At 40.0% G+C, this 19506-nt stretch overlaps 1 protein-coding gene across 5 annotated transcripts in view; it reads left to right on the top strand.

Annotated features, from left to right (window-relative positions):
- The window catches only part of RAPGEF4 (Rap guanine nucleotide exchange factor 4), a 199934-nt gene that overhangs the window by 159676 nt on the left and 20752 nt on the right, over positions 1-19506 (top strand). For 3 of the 5 annotated variants that reach the window (XM_060779179.2, XM_060779194.2, XM_060779202.2), the window contains 8 exons: positions 409-512; positions 2144-2222; positions 7877-8027; positions 9535-9623; positions 11077-11107; positions 11864-11942; positions 14812-14958; positions 18503-18600. In XM_060779179.2, the coding sequence (XP_060635162.2) occupies positions 409-512; positions 2144-2222; positions 7877-8027; positions 9535-9623; positions 11077-11107; positions 11864-11942; positions 14812-14958; positions 18503-18600 (778 nt within the window). The remainder of the gene's footprint in view (positions 1-408; positions 513-2143; positions 2223-7876; positions 8028-9534; positions 9624-11076; positions 11108-11863; positions 11943-14811; positions 14959-18502; positions 18601-19506) is intronic. The other 2 variants (XM_060779186.2, XM_067471507.1) reach the window with 1 other exon arrangement.

Genomic DNA, 19506 nt, shown 5'->3' with positions numbered 1-19506 from the left:
AACATTTATATCCCGCCCTATTCTCAACCTCCAAAAAGGGACTCAGGGCAGCTACCAGCAGGCAACAATTCATTGCCAATACAATATAAAAACAGCAATAAAATACACAATTACATAAAATGATTATAAATATACATTAAAAACAGTTCACCAGGTTTAAAACCTCCTCTGAATCAGTTCAAATTACAGTCCATAAAATCTCTGATGATCTATAAGCCGATTCTAAAATGAAAAAAGCTAACCAAACTAAGCAAAGTCTTAAATTGATATGAGTATTATTGATAAAGAAATGCTAATGTAAAGATATGCTGTATAAAAACACAGCTTGCTTTGTTATGAAGTTTTTTTTAACATTTGTATGCCCTTTTGTTCTTTCATGTAGCTCCAAATAGAATTTACGATTATTAGTTCCCTTTTAATCAGGTACATTGTAATGTCCGGAACGCCAGAGAAAATTTTAGAACATTTCCTAGAAACAATGCGTCTTGAAACAACACTGAGCGATGGAACAGGTAAGGCAGATTTAATACTGGCCTATTTGTAAGGAAAGATTAATAAAAGAAAGGAGTGCTACAGACCTGCATACAAATCTGCTTACTTTCCAGACAGCCAGATCCTCTCCAACTTTTGGGATTGCTTTCAATGGCTGTTGAGCAGCTCCATATCATTCCCTCGACCCCTACCCCTAAAAACCTTGCAGCAGGAACCTGGCAGCTAGATTAGGAAAGTGTCTGGAATTGTTTGGGATGAAGTTTTTAATTTCTCTTAGCAACCATTTATTTTATTTTATATTCAAAAACTGTTCAATGTGATTTGTCTTTGAAATGTATTTTAAAGCAGATTTTTCCAAAACATCTCTGGGAAATATTCCATTTGTTAGTGTATGGCTTGTGATCTCAACCACAAAGTCCTGCTGATCAGTTGTTGAATCGCAAACATCTGTAATCACCAGTTTGCTTGTCTTTATTCTGTGTAAACTTAAAAGAAAAGACAGTTTGTTGTATGTGGTAGCTAGGAAAACAGTGTTCTGGTTGTAATCTGTTGGATTTAATACACATTCTTCTAAAATATATCTTCATTTATTAGAAAGCAGCAGTGTTTGAGTATGTTGACTTCAGAGAGACTTGTCCAAGCAAAAAGGAATTGTTTTGTTTCCATTTTATTTTATTAGAAACTTGACTGAAAATACACACTAAATCAAAAGTTCAGTGTTCACATAGGCCAACCAGTTCTTATGGAAAGAGCTCAAACAGGACATGAATGCAAAGCAAGCCTTAGCAGACAGCTAGGATTTGTAGTTTGGTGAGGCACCAGCACAGTTTAGAAGAAACCATGTAAAACTGCAACTCCCATAATTTCATAGCATTGACCAATGGGAGTTAAAGTGCTATCAAACTGCATTCATTCTACAGGCACTTAGTCTGAACTTTAAAGGAGCTCCAAAGACAGTAAATCATTGGCTCCCAACTGGTGGGTTCCCAGGTGTTTTGGCCTACAACTCCCAGAAATCCCAGCCAGTTTCCCAGCTGTTAGGATTTCTGGGAGTTGAAGGCCAAAACATCTGGGGATCCACAGGTTGAAAACCTTCACTAAATAAACCCTTTCCTCCAAAATAGGTTCAGCACCCTAGACAGCTCCTTTAAAATTTAGGTGAACTTCCACATTGAATTCTCTGTCCCATTGATATGCTGACTGCCTGGAAGTAATGACTAGTATCCATTGGTGACCTTATTCTCCATTCATTTATCCTAAGATTTCCATATTGGTGACCATTACTGCATGTTTAGATAGTGAATTTTGTCTTTTAATCATTCACTATGTGAAGAACCACTGGCCATAGTTGGAATTAACTGTTTTGTACACATTCAAAAGACAACACAATGAACTGCGGTTTAAAAAATGGATATAAAGACTTCTTAAAACTTCTTGTTGTCTGCAAGAGAGAGAAAGGATTCAGGCCTAGGAGGGTGGTGGAGGGGAATTTTTACTTATACTTGTTTGTAATCATATTTAATGACCAGAAATATGTCTTATTAAATTAGAATTTTGCACTACTGTATTTGAGAAAGCACTGACATAATAGATTTCTGGGGAAAGCGTGCAAGCTAATTATTGATTACTATTTTTGATGTTCTTCTCGCAGATACAGGTGTACATGATTTTGTGATGATGCACTGCGTGTTCATGCCAAATAACCAGCTATGTCCAGCTTTGATGGCCCAATATCCTTTTTGAAATGGAAAATACCTAAAAAGTACTCTCTCTTTCCAAGAATACCAGTTTACTCAGAAGCAAACACTGTCATTCCTTGGCATATAATTAAATTGAAAATCATTACAGTTGGCTCATTAACTTTGATCAAAAGAAGATGATTATGCCTGAATCAGATGTGTTCCATAAAGAAACAACAATCTAGTTCATGTATGGGCAATTTAAGGCCTGGGGACTGGATGCGCCCCCCCCCCCCCGGTGCTGAGAGGACAGCCCGGACATGGGCAAACATTTTTGCCTTGGGGCCACATTGTGGGTCTGGCTGAGAGGCCTGGGCTGGGAGGGAGGGTGGCTGGGCATATGCTGGATGAGATGGGCCCGGGAGGGGAGGCCTGAGAGAGGGTGGGGCTGGGAGGGGGCGGGGTAGGACTCAGGTCATCCTCAAGTTGTCCTCCTCCTTATGCCAGGAGGAAAATGAGACATGTGGCCCCTGCCCTGATCCTCCTCCACGAATCTCCTCCCTGTGAACTTCAGGGTGTCCTCTCAGCATTATGCCAGGAGGAGAGTAACACAAGTAATAGCCGAAGGTGCTCTGGAGGGCTCTTAGCTGCTGTGTGCCATCCTCAGGCCATCCCTTTGGCATAAGGGCAGGGCTCCTTGCACTATCCTTATGCCAGAAGGAGGGTGAGACATGCAGTGGCTGAGAGCCCTCCAGGGGACTCTCAGCTATTGAATGCCTTCCTTCTGCATCTTTTCTGCATAAGGATGCGGTGGGCCACCACGTCCTTATGCCGAGAAGACAGGGAAAAGGCCTGAAGCAAGCATCCAGAGGGGCGCATCTGGCCCCAGGGCCTTAGTTTGCATATACCTGGAACAAGCCAAAGAATGAGGGGAGGAGGATCATGGAGGTGGATCGGGGCAGTCGTCTCATGTCTCATTTTCCTCCTGGCATTAGGAAGGGGTGTCCTTATGTGAGGAGGACAACTTGAAGGTGATCTGGGTCCTGCCCTGCCCCTTCTGGCCCCACCCTCCCCCAGGCCCTCCCCCTCCTGGGCCCGTTCCACCCAGCATGTGCCCAGCTGCCTTCCCTCCTGTCCCAGCCCAACCCTCTCAGCCATATGCACAATTTGGCCCCAAGACAAAAAAGTTTGCCCATGCCTGATCTAGTTTTATTCTGGCTAATACATTTGAGAATAGGTTTAGCATACTTTTGGGTTATCATGCTGCCTTAATGGAAGAACATAGAACAGTGAGATGGGATGCTTCCCTCATATCATACTCTTTTGCACATAACTTTGAAATGTTACTTCTGTTTCCAAAGACAGCATGGCTAGTGAATCAGCTGAGTATTGAGTATGCAATTTTTGTCCACATATTCTATTGTAAAAATGTATTATACACATTTCCCCGTTGTTCAAAAAGTGTGCACATTTTTATTCAGGTACATAGTACAAAAGCCAATCTTGCAAATGTAGGGACTGCCAGGGAAAGATACCTTCCTTTCCATTCCAATTGATATTTCTCGTTAAAAAATATGACACCAATTAATTTATTGCCTGTCCCTACTGACTACAGGCAATTTTACTGGGGTTTATATTGTATAATGGATTTGTTTCTCTTTCAACCCCATATGTCTCCATGCACAATAAGGTTAAATCTTATCACGTAAAATAATAAGCTTTTGGAACCCACCTGTTTTCAGATTTCTACATCAGCTGGTAAAATCACCCTGGAAACCAGACCTGGCTGAGTTCCATTGTGCTGTCACAATTAGCAAAAAGTAATTTAGAGGTATTGTGATTGCTAGCGAATAAAATGAGAAAAAACGATATAAATGCAGCCCAATTCATTTTATGTATTTCAGTCGAATGAAATCCTTTTTTTCTATCAAAGAATTTTATGAACTGGATTGTTCAGTGTTTGAAGTTTAAAAGTACTTGTTAGTTTCAATCATATTGCATGCTGTGGAATCCATCACACTAGCAAAGAATCCTGTGTAGATTTAAGATTTATATATTTTCCATTTTCTGCTCTTGTAATCTGACCTCTGTTTGATCGCAGCTTCCTGCTTTGATTTTGTAACCTGGGTTTTGAGCCTGTGGCTTCTTTCCCAGTAAAAGGTCTTCTGTTTAGTGTCTGCCCCATTGAGGGTTGTATTCTGCCTCCTCGTTCTGCTCATTGTTTCCTGATAGGTTGTGTACCCCAGTTTCATGGTATACATCTTTTCTCACTGTTTTGATTTTTCCATGCAACTCCTTGCTGTGGAACATACTTGTAGTTGACCCTTCCCAACATACATTTTACTTGGCTCATGCCCTGAGTTCACTCTTGGACCATTGACACTCCTCTCATATATATATTCTTTTGCTCAGTCAGGACTCTTGGTTGTTTAGTGTGCCATTATGGAAACATACACATCAAAAACCTGTGTGAGCAAAAGTCTGAGGAAGTAATGTGTCTCTCTGGTCTCTCTATATTACTGAAAGGAATTTGGCTATTTGGTGTGGATAGCCGGATTATGTCAAGGGAAGAGAGTGTTCCTCCTTTTACTCTGCAAGACCTTAGTGCCCAGATCATTTCATCTAGTTTTAAGTCAAAGGATAAGGAATCTCAGGAGAAGAGCAGTCACTAAGTATCTTTGCTTAGGTTTTGGCCCTGAAATATCAGAGTCTTGGATGCTCCTGGTCTGGCAACCCCATTCCCTTCTTGATGGAGCCTTATCTTCACCCGAACAGATCATGCATCACCAGGAGACCTGACTGTGTTTATGTATTTTACTTTCAGCCTTCCAATGTACTGCCTTTACTTTTTTTCTGATGTCATCCAGCATTAAGATTACCAGTTCATGTCTTTTAATATGTATGTAAGTATGTATGAATGAATGAACTTAGATGATATGAGTCCTGACAGGATTAGAGAAGTGCAACAATGGAATGAGCAGACGTAAGAGAATCCCAAACTTTGGGGGGGGGGGGGGAGTTTTAAAACACTATATATAGAGTTTTAAATTTTTCCCCCAAAGTCTGGGATTCTCTTACATCTTCTGATTCCATCCTTGCACTTCTTTAATCCTGTCAGAATTCATCATATAAGTTCACTGTTAGAGAGACAGAATTCCTGATTTACCTTACAGCATTGCAATGTGGATTGTAACAACATGGGCTCCATGGATCACTTCAAAAACTGTCAAGCACTATATAAATGCTGTCTGTTGTTGTTAATAATAATAATACTCCTTTTACATGGACATGATGAAGCCATATATATTCTCATGCTATGAAGATCAGTAGTGGCTTTGGGTTGGAACGGCATTGAAAGAAACAGATCCCTAGTCAAAATGAGATGCTAACAGGCTGTATACAATGCAAATGTAGAACTATGAAATATGATGAAATCAGTATTCAGTCACAACATCATTGTTGATTAATACCTTAGAAATTACAGCCTCGCTGGCATTTATTTATACACATAACACTATTATTCTGCTAGAAATGCAGGATGAATGCTAGGGAGGGAGTTCTCTATCTTTTCCCATGATGGCATTTGCATGGAAGAAATTATTAGCAGAATTAAAAATAAGTAGATGAGCAAAGGAAATGTGAAGGAGGGTAGAATTAGCAGTGCCTGTGGTGAGTCACTTAATAAGCAGGTAAAAAGATATTAAATAATTACAGTGCTTGCATAGTAGACGCTGCATGAAGAGAGTGACTCAATGAAATAATACCTGGTTTATGAAATGTTATAGGGACCAAAGCCTGCAATGTAGCATCTACTCCCTGCCAGAGCTTGGAAAGTTTATTTCTGGGGATTCAGAAGGTGCAGCTCAAGAAAATGGGCATCCTTTTAGGCAATCACAAAGTCATAGGCTACACTCACAGCCTCACCGCAGTTTTATATTTGCATTTACAATCATGGGACCATTGCCCTAAAACCCACCTTTAAGGTGAAGGAGTTCTGTCAAACAGAGTGCTGAAGGATAATGTATTCAGCAGCCTCTTGTCAACAAGCCACATTGGGATATGACTTGCTAGCAGGAAGGGGCTGGATGTGTCATGCTTCAGCCCTGTAGTTGCCAGAATTGCAGAACTGTTTTGCTTAGTACAGCTGCCTCGTTTTGAGGTGGGCTGTAGCAGGAGATGGAGCATATGTTGGGGGGGGGGGGGGGGGAATGATTACGTCAGGGGAAGAGAGTTTTCCTCCTTTTCTAAGCCTGCAGGACCTTAGTGCCAAGATCATTTCCTCTAGTCTTAAGTTAGGGGTTGAGGAATCTCAGGAGAAGAGAAGTCACTAAGTGTCTTTGCTTAGGTTTTGGCCCTGAAATCTCAGATTCTAGGATGCTCCTGACCTGGCAATCCCATCCCCTTCCTGATGGAGCCTTGTCTTCACCAGAACAGATAATGCATCACTAGGAGCCCTGGTTTTGTTAACGTATTTTCAGCCTTCCAAATTATCCCACCTTCCCTTTTTTCTGATGTCATCCAGCATTAAGATTAGCCGTTAATGTCTCATGCAACAGACCAGTTGTAATCCTTTTATTTTCATTGGTCTCTGCACTCCCCCTTTTCTCTTTTCTCCCCCCCCCCCCCCCCGCCTTTCCTGACCACCACTAACACTGCAATGCAGCCCACTTCAGCTAAATGTTAGATGATCCCTAGTAGCTTGCTGAAAGCTCAGGCCATTCAGAAGCAGCCTTGTAGTCTTCCCACTTTTCCAACTGTTGGGTTTCATCCCTGACTGCACAAGTCTCTAGTCCTCAATGAGTAGTTAGCCTAGATAGATTAGAGTGAGGGATTCCTTCCCCAAATTCCTTTTGCATGCCTGTCTCAAGAAGGAGTGTAGAAGAGGTATTGTGATACTCATCCTGCATGCCACTATCTCCTCCCCCTTTGAATATTTAGGAATGTGATATCTTCAGGGAAAACATAACTTCCTCTAAAAGTATTTTTATTGCCCTGGGCTGGCCATGCGGCTTGTCTCCATTTTCTGGGTCTCTTCTTCCTTTGTTCTGCTAGAGTGAGGAGGCATCTTGCCATTGGCCAGGCAAGATGTAGTAGATATGGCTATTTTGTTATTTTGACTCTTTCTTTTCCATAGAAGATAGCTAAGAGAAGCTAGTTAGCTCCAAGAACCTTTTCTGTCCAGAATGGATTTCTTTTGACTTTAATAAACATATTATTTTTAGAACATATCAAGTTGTGGATCTGCAATCCTGTTCCTTCCCGTTGAATGGAAACCAATCCTTGCTCTCTACACATAAGCTTCTGCTGGTTATGAACTGTGTTTCTGGCACTCTGCTATATTTTTGTGGAGTCACTCCACGTGGGGGTTATTTTTGAACCTGACAGCTCCTGATTCCCAACACCTACAAGTCTGCTTCCTCACCTTAAGCAAACCCCAGTTTGTGGAAGAGTATTTCATTTGTGTTTTATTTACATAGAACATATCGATTTGTCATATATGACCTGACAGATTTCCTATTAGATGTGCTACATCAAAAGCTGTGGACATTTTTAAACTGCGGAATACATCATTTATCCTAAAAATCCTATTGGGCAATAGTGCTTGCAATACCCAATTTTCTGAAAGTATACAATCTTATTCAAGATTTGAGGAGGGGGCGTATAGGGATGCAGCAAAATGAAGGTTTTCCTTGACTTCTGGGTACTTATCATTCTCAGCCTTCCCAGGGGACTGAGCAAGAAAAAATGGATTATGCTCTAAACAATAAAAGGCGAGTCGTTCGCTTAGTTTTGCTGTGGGCTGCTTTGTACGGCGATCTCTTGCAAGAGGACGAAGCAGCAATGGCCTTCCTGGAGGTAGGGTGCAATTGTTACTATGTCTGCTTCTTGAGAGTTAATATTGACTGCAAGTGAAGCAGGAGAAGTGTCTCAAGACTGTCTGCCTTTCAAGCTTTAGAATCTTTCCAAGGATACGGGTTTAAAGTGCACACTGATATTTCTCCCTCTTTCGTTATTTGGCGACATGCAAAGCCAGGTATCGATTTCAGTGGATGCCATGTTAAGGAGGGGGAAAAACCTGACTATTGTTATTTCTTTTGAAAAGGATGTGTATTCTGTAACGTGAAATGAATCACACCAAAAGCTAGGAGGACATGAGCATTGTAAGGGTTCAGAACCTAAGCAACTAATACTTTTAAAAAAGCTTTCATGGAAATGCTGTAGGCACAGTTCATTGCTTCACAAATAATAAAGCATTACATTTGCTTTAAAAAATATCCTGACCATAGATTATGGTGAAGTGAAGCAACTTTCATTGACACAAATAGAGGACAATCAGAAACAGTGTCCTCACAGTCATTACAGTTGATTTCAGATTACCTTTTAGCCACCCAACCGGAGAACAACAAATGCCATCACATTACCGATTTGGCAAAATATCCAGATCATTTCAAAGAATCCACTTCCACATCACTTCCAGAAATGTTGGAAAATAATGCTGTACCCTACGCTTGAACTGAAATTAATGTGATGAACACAATGAGTTACCGTATTTACACTGTAGGACTCAGTGGAATTTAACTAATGTCAGATGGAGCCCCCGGTAGCGCAGTGGGTTAAACCCCTGTGCCGGCAGGACTGAAGACCGACAAGTTGCAGGTTCAAATCCGGGAAGAGGTGGATGAGCTCCCTCTATCAGCTCCAGCTCCTCATGCGGGGACATGAGAGAAGCCTCCCACAAGGATGATATCAAATCATCTGGGCGTCCCCTGGGCAACGTCCTTGCAGAGGGCCAGTTCTCTCACACCAGAAGCGACTTGCAGTTTCTCAAGTCGCTCCTGACACGACAAAAAAAAAAAACTAATGTCAGGAGCGACTTGAGAAACTTAAAGTCGCTTCTGGTATGAGAGAATTGGCCGTCTGCAAGGACATTGCCCAGGGGATGCCCGGATGTTTTTGATGTTTTACCGTCCTTGTGAGAGGCTTCTCTCATGTCCCCACATTGGAAGCCGGAGCTGACAGAGGGAGTTCATCTGCGCTCGCCCCGGATTTGAACCTACGACCTACAGTAAAGTGAAAGCAGAGCAGAATTTACCCCATACCTCCTAGATTACACGAAGAATACTTTGAAGTCATAAAAATGGTGTGTGTGTGTAGGTGCATGGAGATGTGAGGCTCTCCAAGGCTAGGTGGGGGACATGTATGACCCTCACATCTCTAGAAGTCTTATATTTGTCTTGATGGTTTCTTAGAAATAATGTAAATAAATTAATGATCGGTCATGATTCTACCTGTGATACTTATCTTGACCAGTCAATTATTTCTTTCTATTCTTATTTGAAGAGTGTTTTTTATCATTTAACAGGAATTTTATGTATCTGTATCAGATGATACAAGAATGATTACAGCTCTCAAAGACCAACTCCCAGAATTAGAGAAGGCTATGAAACAAATGTAAGTATAGCCTTTAGTTTGATTATTGCTAAATTGTCCTCTGAAAATGTCTACTACAAGGGATTGCTATTTTCAGATTGGCTATCACTGCAGAAATTTAATAGTACTTTTTAATGAATTACTATAAGAAAAGAGCCAGCTGCACATGATGCTTTCCCATTCTCCTGAGTAACTTCTACTATTATGGCTGATATAGTGTGATCATCACACTAGAGAAAAAATCCACTAGAGAAAAAATCCACAAAATTTGGTTTCTACCTCCTGCACAATTCTGGGGTTTGTACTTTAATGAGGCTGTTAAAGGCTCCTCCCTAAACTACAAACCACAGAATTCTGCAGGAGGAAGAAACTGGATTTTAAGTGGATTTTTCCTGTAGTGTGATGAGGCCTAATTAATGTTATGCAGCTCTTCAGTGTTCTTTCCATAAACAGCAGTCATCATTGTGTATGTGGCCTAGGCCAGTGAAGCGGAGCCTGGAAGCAATAACATCACGTTGTACATCTTTGTTCTTTGAATTTAGTAAAAGCAGTTATTATTATTATTTTGTGTCAAAAGCATTGCATAAATGTTGAAAAGCAATGCTTTTGGGTTGGGAAAACTAGCCGTTTATAAAAAAATGTTGCCCAAGGAACGCCCAACTGTATTTACACAGTCTTTGAGGAGGCTCTTTCTGTGTCCCCCAGTAAAAGCAGTTGAAAAGGTGGAATGCTTGAGGATTAATCAGCATTGTCCCTACCAGATTGGGGCAGTTGGAGGGTATGGATTATATAAATGATTATATTAGTGCAATTGCTTCAGCCTTCTCACCACTTAAGAACCCTGTGCAGCTTGTTTCCTGTTCTTCCACAGTCATTTCCACATTCGCCATTTTTCAACATTTAGTATGTTAATTGATACTATAAAATCTGTGGTATTAGATGCTTATTTTTATCAACATTGGAGGGCTGAAAATCATTAACTTCTTGATAATTTTGTTCTGCTACGTAGTGTATTTTATTGTGTGTCTTTATTTAATTTCTATTCCACCGCTTCTATAATGACATCAAGACCATAGAATTCATAATCCTAGGAAATCCATTCGTCCCTTCTCTTTTAGCATTTAGATCTATGGAATGTTGTGTGTCAGGTGGCAGCTGGTTGATGAGTTTTTCACAGTTCTGTAGCTTTTTAGTATGCTTATTTGAACATATTTTTTCTGGTGCTATTATATATTGCTTGTCCTTATTATTTGGGTCCCTTATTGTTACTTGCAATTCTACAAGATGCTTTGTGTGTTCACAAAGATAAATGGTGAGTTAAATTGTATGTGAAATTATATCTAACATATGTTCATATGATTACCTGCCTATTAAAGTGTGAGTTTCAAAAAATTAGGTATAACGCTTTAAATGAAATATTGTTGTTACAGCCTCCAAAAAGTAAATATAAAATATGTTCTTTTTGCTTTTATAGATCAGAAGAAGCTAAAGCACCTCAGAAAAAGGTAAATATGGTGGACACTGACCCACATAAAATCACCAAGGCAAACAGGACCCTCCTGTGGCACAATGGGTTAAACCCTTGTGCCAGCAGGACTGCTGACCGAAAGGTCGGCAGTTCAAATCCAGGGAGTGGAGTCAGCTCCAGCTTCCCATGCTGGGACATGAGAGAAGCCTCCCACAGGATGGTAAAACATCTGGGTATCCCCTGGACAACGTCCTTGCAGATAGCCAATTCTCTCACACCAGAAGCAACTTGCAATTTCTTAAATCGTTCCTGACATGAAAAAAAAACCCAAGGCAAAAAGTAGGGAACCTGTGCATTCTTCAAAAGGTTGTAGGTCTGCAACTCCCATTAACTTTAGCTAGCATATCTAGTGAAAGCAGAAGGTGATGGGAGTTATAGTCTAATAACTTCTGGATTGCCCCCATTTTGAACTAAGGGTTAGTAAATCTCATACCTGTAAATTGACAAATGTATGTTTTTATGGGTCAAATCCATGGCTGTTTTGCTCCCCCCTCCCCCCAATACTCAACACTAGCATGCTGTAGTATCAAGAACAGAGACTGATGACTATGTGGCCCTCTAGCTATTGTTGGACTCTTCAGCAATTGTTGAAGAAGATTGTAAAAGTTGCGGGATGGGGAGATCATGGGACTGGATATCAACAATCTCCTTTGGGCCACCTGTGTTTCTATTTGGGCTAGACAAGTTTCCTCTTGCATTTATGATCATGGGGTACTGTTATGTTTATTTCCAGCACAAAGTTCTTTTGCAGCACTTCAACACAAGTGATGAGAGGACACAAAAACGCCAGCCAATCAGAGGAAGTGATGAAAGTAAGTCAATTGGTTGAATGGAAACAAAACTGAAGGTCAAATTGGATGTGAAGAGGAATACTTATTCCCCATGATTAACCTGATTTCTTTCCAACAGTAGGATTTCTTTTGAGGTTCTTGCCTTAGCGGTGAAGCTTGCTAATTAAATCTGTGTTTACTTTCAAATGACCAATCCTTTTTGTTAAAAAGCACATTAAAGGCAAAATTAATAGATAAGGAAAGTAATGCCCGTGACGAAGAACCCTGGCAAAAATGTAGTTTAGCTTGATCCACAGTTGATCCTTACTAATCCCTAAAGCTATACTAAAGCAGGATTCTACAAGAATTTAAATCCATACTTTAACTTCATGCCTTTACAAATTAAACACTTTTTAGTTTGGTTACTGTAAAGTAAATTCTCTCTGTGTGTGAATAAACTATCCTATGCCTAGGTCCCTTTCATAAAGTTCTGATATGAGTTTATCAGCTTGATTTCTTTCATGGAGTCCTATCGGATTATCAGTCTTCTAACAACAATGATTTCTTTCTTTAGGATTTGAAACTTCTAGGTATTAATTGTATACCATGTGTGTTTAGGTCAGTGATGGTTTTCAATCAAAGGAGAAGTGAATCTGTTCTGGGTTTTTATATAGAGCAATCTGATGTGGTGACCCCTTTATCCAAAAGAGGCTCAGGGTGCTTCCAGACAGCACCAAACCACAGGTTTTCCATGAGAGGCAAAACAACCCAGGACCTGAGAGCAGATCTGCATGCAGACCTGTTTATCCTAGGATTTCTGCCTGTGGTGTCCAAACTTGCTGCTTCATTATGAGATTTCAAAGTCAGCAAGATGGCTGCTACGGGGCATTTGCCGGAAATTTCAGCTTTTTGAAAAAAAAATTAAATGCACAGCTGCGAATATGTGCGTTTTTCGTACAAGTTTTGTTCCTGGGTCATACATATCCATTCCTCATTGCTTTTGTCCTGAAAAGATGGTGAAAGTTGACTAGAAGGTGAATTTATTTATTTACCATACTTATATACCTCCTCTCTCAGCCCGAAGGCGACTCAAGGTGGTTTACAATTGGCAATCAATGTCACCAACAGATAAAATATAATTAAAAACATTAACATATAATATAGGCCATATAAAAGCAGTAGAAGCAATAAAAACAATTTGTCCTGGCAAGAGAAACTTCGTCCTCCACACGTTTAATGAAGTTTGTGGCACACAAACAAGTTTGTGCAGTAGGACCACTACTTTCAAAGTCAGGACTACACAATTAAACAAGAACTGATACTTTCACACCAGAAATAGAACTTTTTCATTATTGTTGTCATTAAGAGGCTGCATGGCTATCTGTCCAGACAAGTTTGGTTGTATACTTGTGCCTGGGAACAATGATGATCATCCTGGGTGATGCATGTCTGTTCCTCATTGCTTTTATCATAAAAACATGAGGAAAGTTGATTACATGGCAAAACCTTTGTTTGTGTGTAACAAAACCTAATTAAACATGTGGAGGACAGTGTTTCTCTTTCCAGGATAAAGTTTTCTCCCTCTAGTTAACTGTTGCCATGTTTTTAGGATACAATCAATCAGGAACTGACATGTATAACCCAGGAACAAACCAACATAAAAAATCCCGTATTTTCTGAGTGTAGGGACATACAGAGATTTGAATATTTGCATTTTCTGACCAGAACCAGGATATTTTGACAACAGAAAATCTTGTGTTTTTAGCGCTTTGTAGCTGTTCCTCCCATGTTTTCAGGGGACGTTGTTTGGCTACCCACCATTTTGAACTGGGAGCTCATTTGATAAAATTACTGTGTGGATGGGCCATCAGTACTTCAGACAGTCTCTTTAAAATGTAGAGTGAAATCCAACTTGATTTTCTACCATATGGAAATGGAGCTACCTGCCATTACAATTTCTGATTTTTTAAAGCCTGGATATATCACAAACTCAATACAGAGATCCCTAGAACTTATATGATTCTACCTGTTGCTAACAGAGACGGGGATGGTTGGGATTTCAAGGAACTGTTTCACCAGAGCATTTCTGGAACATCAAAAGATGAATGACCAGAAAGTTAAAAAAAAAAAAAGGAGTGCTTTCACTGGTCCATAGTAAAATTAATAGACACAGCAAAAGAAGTCTCACAGCTGTGTTTGGAGAAGACAGTCAGATCTGGGATGAAAATGAGGGACATCATTAACTGGTATAAAACTAGCACTGTTTCTAGCTGTGGGCTGTCCTAGGCTAGGTTAAGTTGCAAGGCTAAATTAGTGTCCAGCTTTTTCAGGATTGGCACATGCGAAGATTAAAAAAAAAACCTAGCTGCTTATCCCGGGAATGTTTTGGTCCTTCTTGAAATATCTTCACCTTCCCTCTTTTGAGTAAATGAGCAACAAGTACAGAAGAGAGAAGAAAACGTCAGCTTTGCATGAGAGGTCCTCTCCTTCGTAGGGCTAATGAGTGGGGAGGACGAAACACAAACTGCAGTCAAGAAAACAGAACATACAAACGCATCTTGGTCACAGGTTCCCAAAAACTTAGAACTAGCAATATTCATTTGGATCAGCAAAAGCTAGTGGTTCCTATGTCAGTAGAGTGGTGAATCCACTAAAGGCTTTAGTCTGAATGGTAAACTGTTTAAGGAACTAGTTTGGGGGATAGGATAGCTGAAAACCCAGTGTAGGTTCATTGCCCTATTAACATGGAATCTTCCAGCCACCATTTACTAAGCTAAGCACCTTGTCAAATGTCTGTACAATTTGAGACAATCATAACTCTAAAAGCAATTTTATTAGTGAGTGCCTTACTGTATGTTTTTTCTTGTCAGTCCCCATTTATTATATGTTGCTGTTACTGTTTTGTCTGAAGTTTTGTTTAAGGTGTACTGCCTCGACCACACTTATACCACCATCCGCATTCCTGTGTTGTCTTCGGTTAAAGAAGTCATCAGTGCTGTGGCTGACAAACTGGGCTCTGGAGATGGCTTGATATTAGTGAAGATGAGCTCAGGAGGAGGTAAGAACATTTGCATAATCTTTAACACTCCTCATTTGCCTTGAAGCAGCAGACCATGATGGAATGGAAAAGACCCATACTGATTTTTCAAAGACTTCTCAAATTAATTTTAATGTCTGACAAACTGGACTGTCTCTCTTGGGAAGAGACAGTAATTTTCACCACGAGAAGAGGAATCTGCATGTCTGCCCTTCAGCTTCCTCCCAACCAAATATGAAATGAGACATCTGGCCTGTTTTGAAACCAGAACAGATTTCTTTCTTACATTTATATCCTTCATTTTCTTTACAAAGTTCAAAGAGGCATGCATGGCTCTTTCTCTTCCCACTTGGCCATCACAGCAACCTTGTAACATAGGTCAGGCTGAGACAGAATGATTGGACAGAGGTGACCCAGAAAGTACCATGGCTTAGACTCCCAAGTTCCAGTCCTTTCATTGAAACCATCCAGAATTTCATCTGTGCATATTAGGTAGAGGTTGCTATTTTTTGCTTTCAAGCCGTTTCTGACCTATAGTGACCCTATAACATGGTTTTCTTGGCAAGTATTGTTCAGAGGGGCTTGTCTTTGCCTTTCTTTGTGTCTGAGAGAATGTGACTTGTGCAAGGTCACCCAGTTGTGGTCTCCAAAGTTGTGCTTCAGTACTCTGACCTGTACACCATACCGACTCAGCGGCATAGACAGCAAAACAAATACCACGGGGGTGTTAACCCTTCCCTGTGTTATCCAAAGCGCTCTCTCCTTCCCTCTCCCTCTCACCCCCTCTCTGTATATAGACAGACAGACAGATAAATAGATAGATATGGAATTACAATATACCTATTCCAATTTATATTTGGAATATAAATTGGAATAAATATAAATTGGAATATATATTGGAATAAATTGGGGGATGCCTGTTATTGTAAATTGAGGATATGTTTCAGAACCCTGGATAGATCCCTTAACATTCAGAGTGGTTCCATGGTCATCTGGGGACCCACTGGTTGAGAACCACTGTTCAATGTCATTGACATAGAACAGTGATTTTCAACCTGTGGGTCCTCAGATGTTTTAACCTTCAACTCCCAGAAATCCTAACAGCTGCTAAACTGCCTGGGATTTCTGGGAGTTGTGAGCCAAAACACCTGGTAACCCACAGATTGAGAACCACTGACATAGAAGCTATCAGCCGTCACTTGGTGGCAGATGGTATCCCATCATCAATCTCAAGACTGAAGTAGTTGTGTTGAAAAGCCTTTCAAGAAAGAAAAGGTGAGACCTATGTGAGAATTTACACTTCTGATACTGGTGCTTCTAGGGATATTCTAGTTTCTCGGTCATGTGGAAGATGCTATTTTCACATTGTCAGAAACCTTTCTTTGGCCATAATACTGGCAAACCTCTTGCTCCTTGTGTATAGATTTCAAAAAATGCATTCAAAGAGCAAAGCATTTTTTTGGACTTTGAGGTTGCCATATTACCTGTGGGCCTCATTAATCCCAATATGAGTGAAGTTCCATGCAAAGAGGAATTGTGTAGGCTTGACAGATTCTAGTTTTGAAGGCAACTTGAAGACACATGTTCAATGCGTATGTGATGCACCCACAGTGGACTGGATCATGCCCATTTATCCTTCTACGTTTTCTGGATTTGTTCCCTATGGTCCTAGACTCTTCTACCCATTTGTTTGTTTTGACCCAAAATGTAGTCCTTAACCATTATGGCTCATCATTAGTTGAGTTTTAAAAGGCAACGTTCATTTGAGGTACTGCTGGTTCCAATTTGTATGGCAATATGAGCTCTGACAGAGTTAATTAAAACTACACTGGCATGCAAATAGAACCTCCTGTTAGGGACAATTTTTTCTTTCTTTTTTGGCAAATAAATTGATGCTGGGGCATTGCTGATTTGTAATGTCAACGGGGCTTCTTTTTATCAGAGCAGGAGGCATTCAGGTCAACATGATGAGACAAAACAAGATGTATTAAGTCAGTTAATAAAACACTCTTATGTGATGTGTATATGCATTGTTTTAAATGGAACCATGAGTTGAAAATGTAACTGACAGCAACATCGTAGGTGTGTCTCCTTGGGAATTAGTAATCATCATCATCATCATCATCATCATCATCATCACCATCATCATCTTATATCCCGCCTCCATCTCCCCAAAGGGACTTGGGCGGCTTACATGGGGACCAAGCCCAATATAAACAAAGGTAACAAAGTAACACAATTAAAAACATATAACAATCAACTATGTTAAATCAATAAAACCAATAGAACGTACAATTCTAAAGACTAGAATTTTTCTACAGAGAAGACAGATAATGTAAATCCAAACCAACATTTGAAAATTATATACTTTGGGAAAGTTAAATGTGTATATATTCCTAACAAAATGCTTTCCATAATTACCAATTCACAATAATTCATAACAGAATCCTTGCTATTATTACCAGCTTGAGTAAGGAACCTTCATAGGAGTGTCATGTGTGTTAAAAATAATTAAGACCATACCCCCTTTTTCAAACCATGACCATTTCAATGAACTTTATTAAAGCTCAATAAAGGCTTGACAGGAACATTTAACAGGATCAATGTGAAGTTCAGTGGAGTTCACAGGAGGGTTGGGCTTGAGGACAGTTTTCTTCATGCAAAGTGTGTTTGTGTGGGCCTCATCACACTAAGAATCCACTTTAAATCTGGTTTCTGTCTCCTGCAGAATTCTGGGATTTGTAGTTTAGGGATGAGAGTTTAACAGCCTCACTAAACTACAAACCCCAGAATTCTACAGGAGGAAGAAACCGGATTTAAAGTGGATTTATTCTCTAATGTGATAAAGTTAACACTTTTTCAATTGTGGTAATTATTAAAAGTCACGATAACAGCTATAGTTCTCCTTAACAAGCTACCTTGTGAAATATTATGACCTGGGGATTAGAAAGTCACAGCTGCTTCCCAAAATCACATTTACCTTTCTCAACCAATTCTGTTGGAACCATATGCACTGGCATATTAAAATAATCAGACTTGAAGGCATCTTGTTTTATGGTATTATCACCATGTTTTAATATCAGCCTGTTATATGCCCTCATAATGAAATTCAAGATACTCAGCTTCAGAAAGATGTTGTTTCAGGATCTTAATGGTGCTTGCCTAAAAATAGAAATGAGCATCAGAAACCTATACGTTTTCTCCAGTTTCTGCTACAATCCAAATTGGAGGAGATTTTTCAGCCATTGGCTTTGCTGATTGGAGAATTCTAGGAGTTGTCCAAAATGTAATGCTAGTGCATTCTGCATAGTGCAACTTGAAAACCTGCAACTGTGAGTAGATCAATAGGTAATGCTCCAGCTTGAAAGTAACGGTGCTCCATGCAGTCATGCCTGCCACATAACCCTGGAGATGTCTATGGACAACATTGGCTCTTCAACTTAGAAGTGGAGATGAGCACAAACCCCCAGAGTTGGTGCATCCTCTTGTCCTTAGTGCATTCTGCTGTCTTTTACCTTTGTTGTCTATTTTTGTATAACACAACCCTTGTTTTTCATCTTTACAGAAAAAGTACTACTCAAACCTAATGATGTTTCAGTGTTTACAACACTCAGTGTTAATGGACGACTCTTTGCTTGCCCTCGAGACCAGTTTGATACATTGGTATGTAAGTATGCTAATCTCTGAAAACCTTTCAGATCAGAGGCTGTTGGTGGTTTCACTTACCTGGATACTAGATAACAGAATGTCTTCGATCTGCCCTTTTAATACCTCTTACAGTATTTCAGCAGAAAATGCATGTGATCTTTTTCCTGTTTGTTTTAAGATGGCATCCTGTTAATCAGTTACAATATAGTAAGTTAGATCTGGGACACTGTAACAGCTTATCTCCTCATATAATGATGATGATAATAATAATAATTTTATTTATATATTACCAATATCTCCCAAAAGGGACTCAGGCTGGCTTACAGCACATGATGGTGCCACACAAAACATAAAAAATACAATACATCAGCATCAATAACAATAACATTTGCAATTGTGGTGCTATTGCAATGACCATAAATAACCCTAAAACCTACCTTAAAATCCAGTCATTGCCCCAAAATGATGGGGGGTCTATATTACTGAGGAGTGGGCTGCTGTAGGGCAACCTGGCCAATTCCCTTTCACTTGCAAGCAGCACTGCAAGGAACAGAAGCAAGGACACATTTTTGAAGTTGGTGTCCAGATAAAGTAGTTTCTCAGCTCTGGCTACCTTGTATTTAAAATAGTAGGATTAAACTAGAACTCCATATCTCCCACCTGGTCCAATTGACAAGAACAGTCCCAACCAATCCTCTACCATCCCACGGTCTCAGCTGCTTTTCAAATCTCCCAATTTCTCTCTATTCTCCTTTTGTCCTCAGTTTAATTTAATTGCTACAAACTAAATTCAGAGTGTAAAATTAGTTTGCATTCAACTAATTTATCAGGAGATGAGATGGCAGAGTCCTGCCCTTATCAGGGATTTTTTTTTTCAGGCTTCCTGAAATTGACTACACACATTCCTTAGTTTTCTGGGCT

Source organism: Anolis sagrei, chromosome 1 (genome assembly GCF_037176765.1).
Source record: "Anolis sagrei isolate rAnoSag1 chromosome 1, rAnoSag1.mat, whole genome shotgun sequence".
Taxonomy (NCBI): domain Eukaryota; kingdom Metazoa; phylum Chordata; class Lepidosauria; order Squamata; family Dactyloidae; genus Anolis; species Anolis sagrei.
Note: the sequence above shows the minus strand (reverse complement) of the source record. Positions and strands in the feature narration are given on the sequence as shown.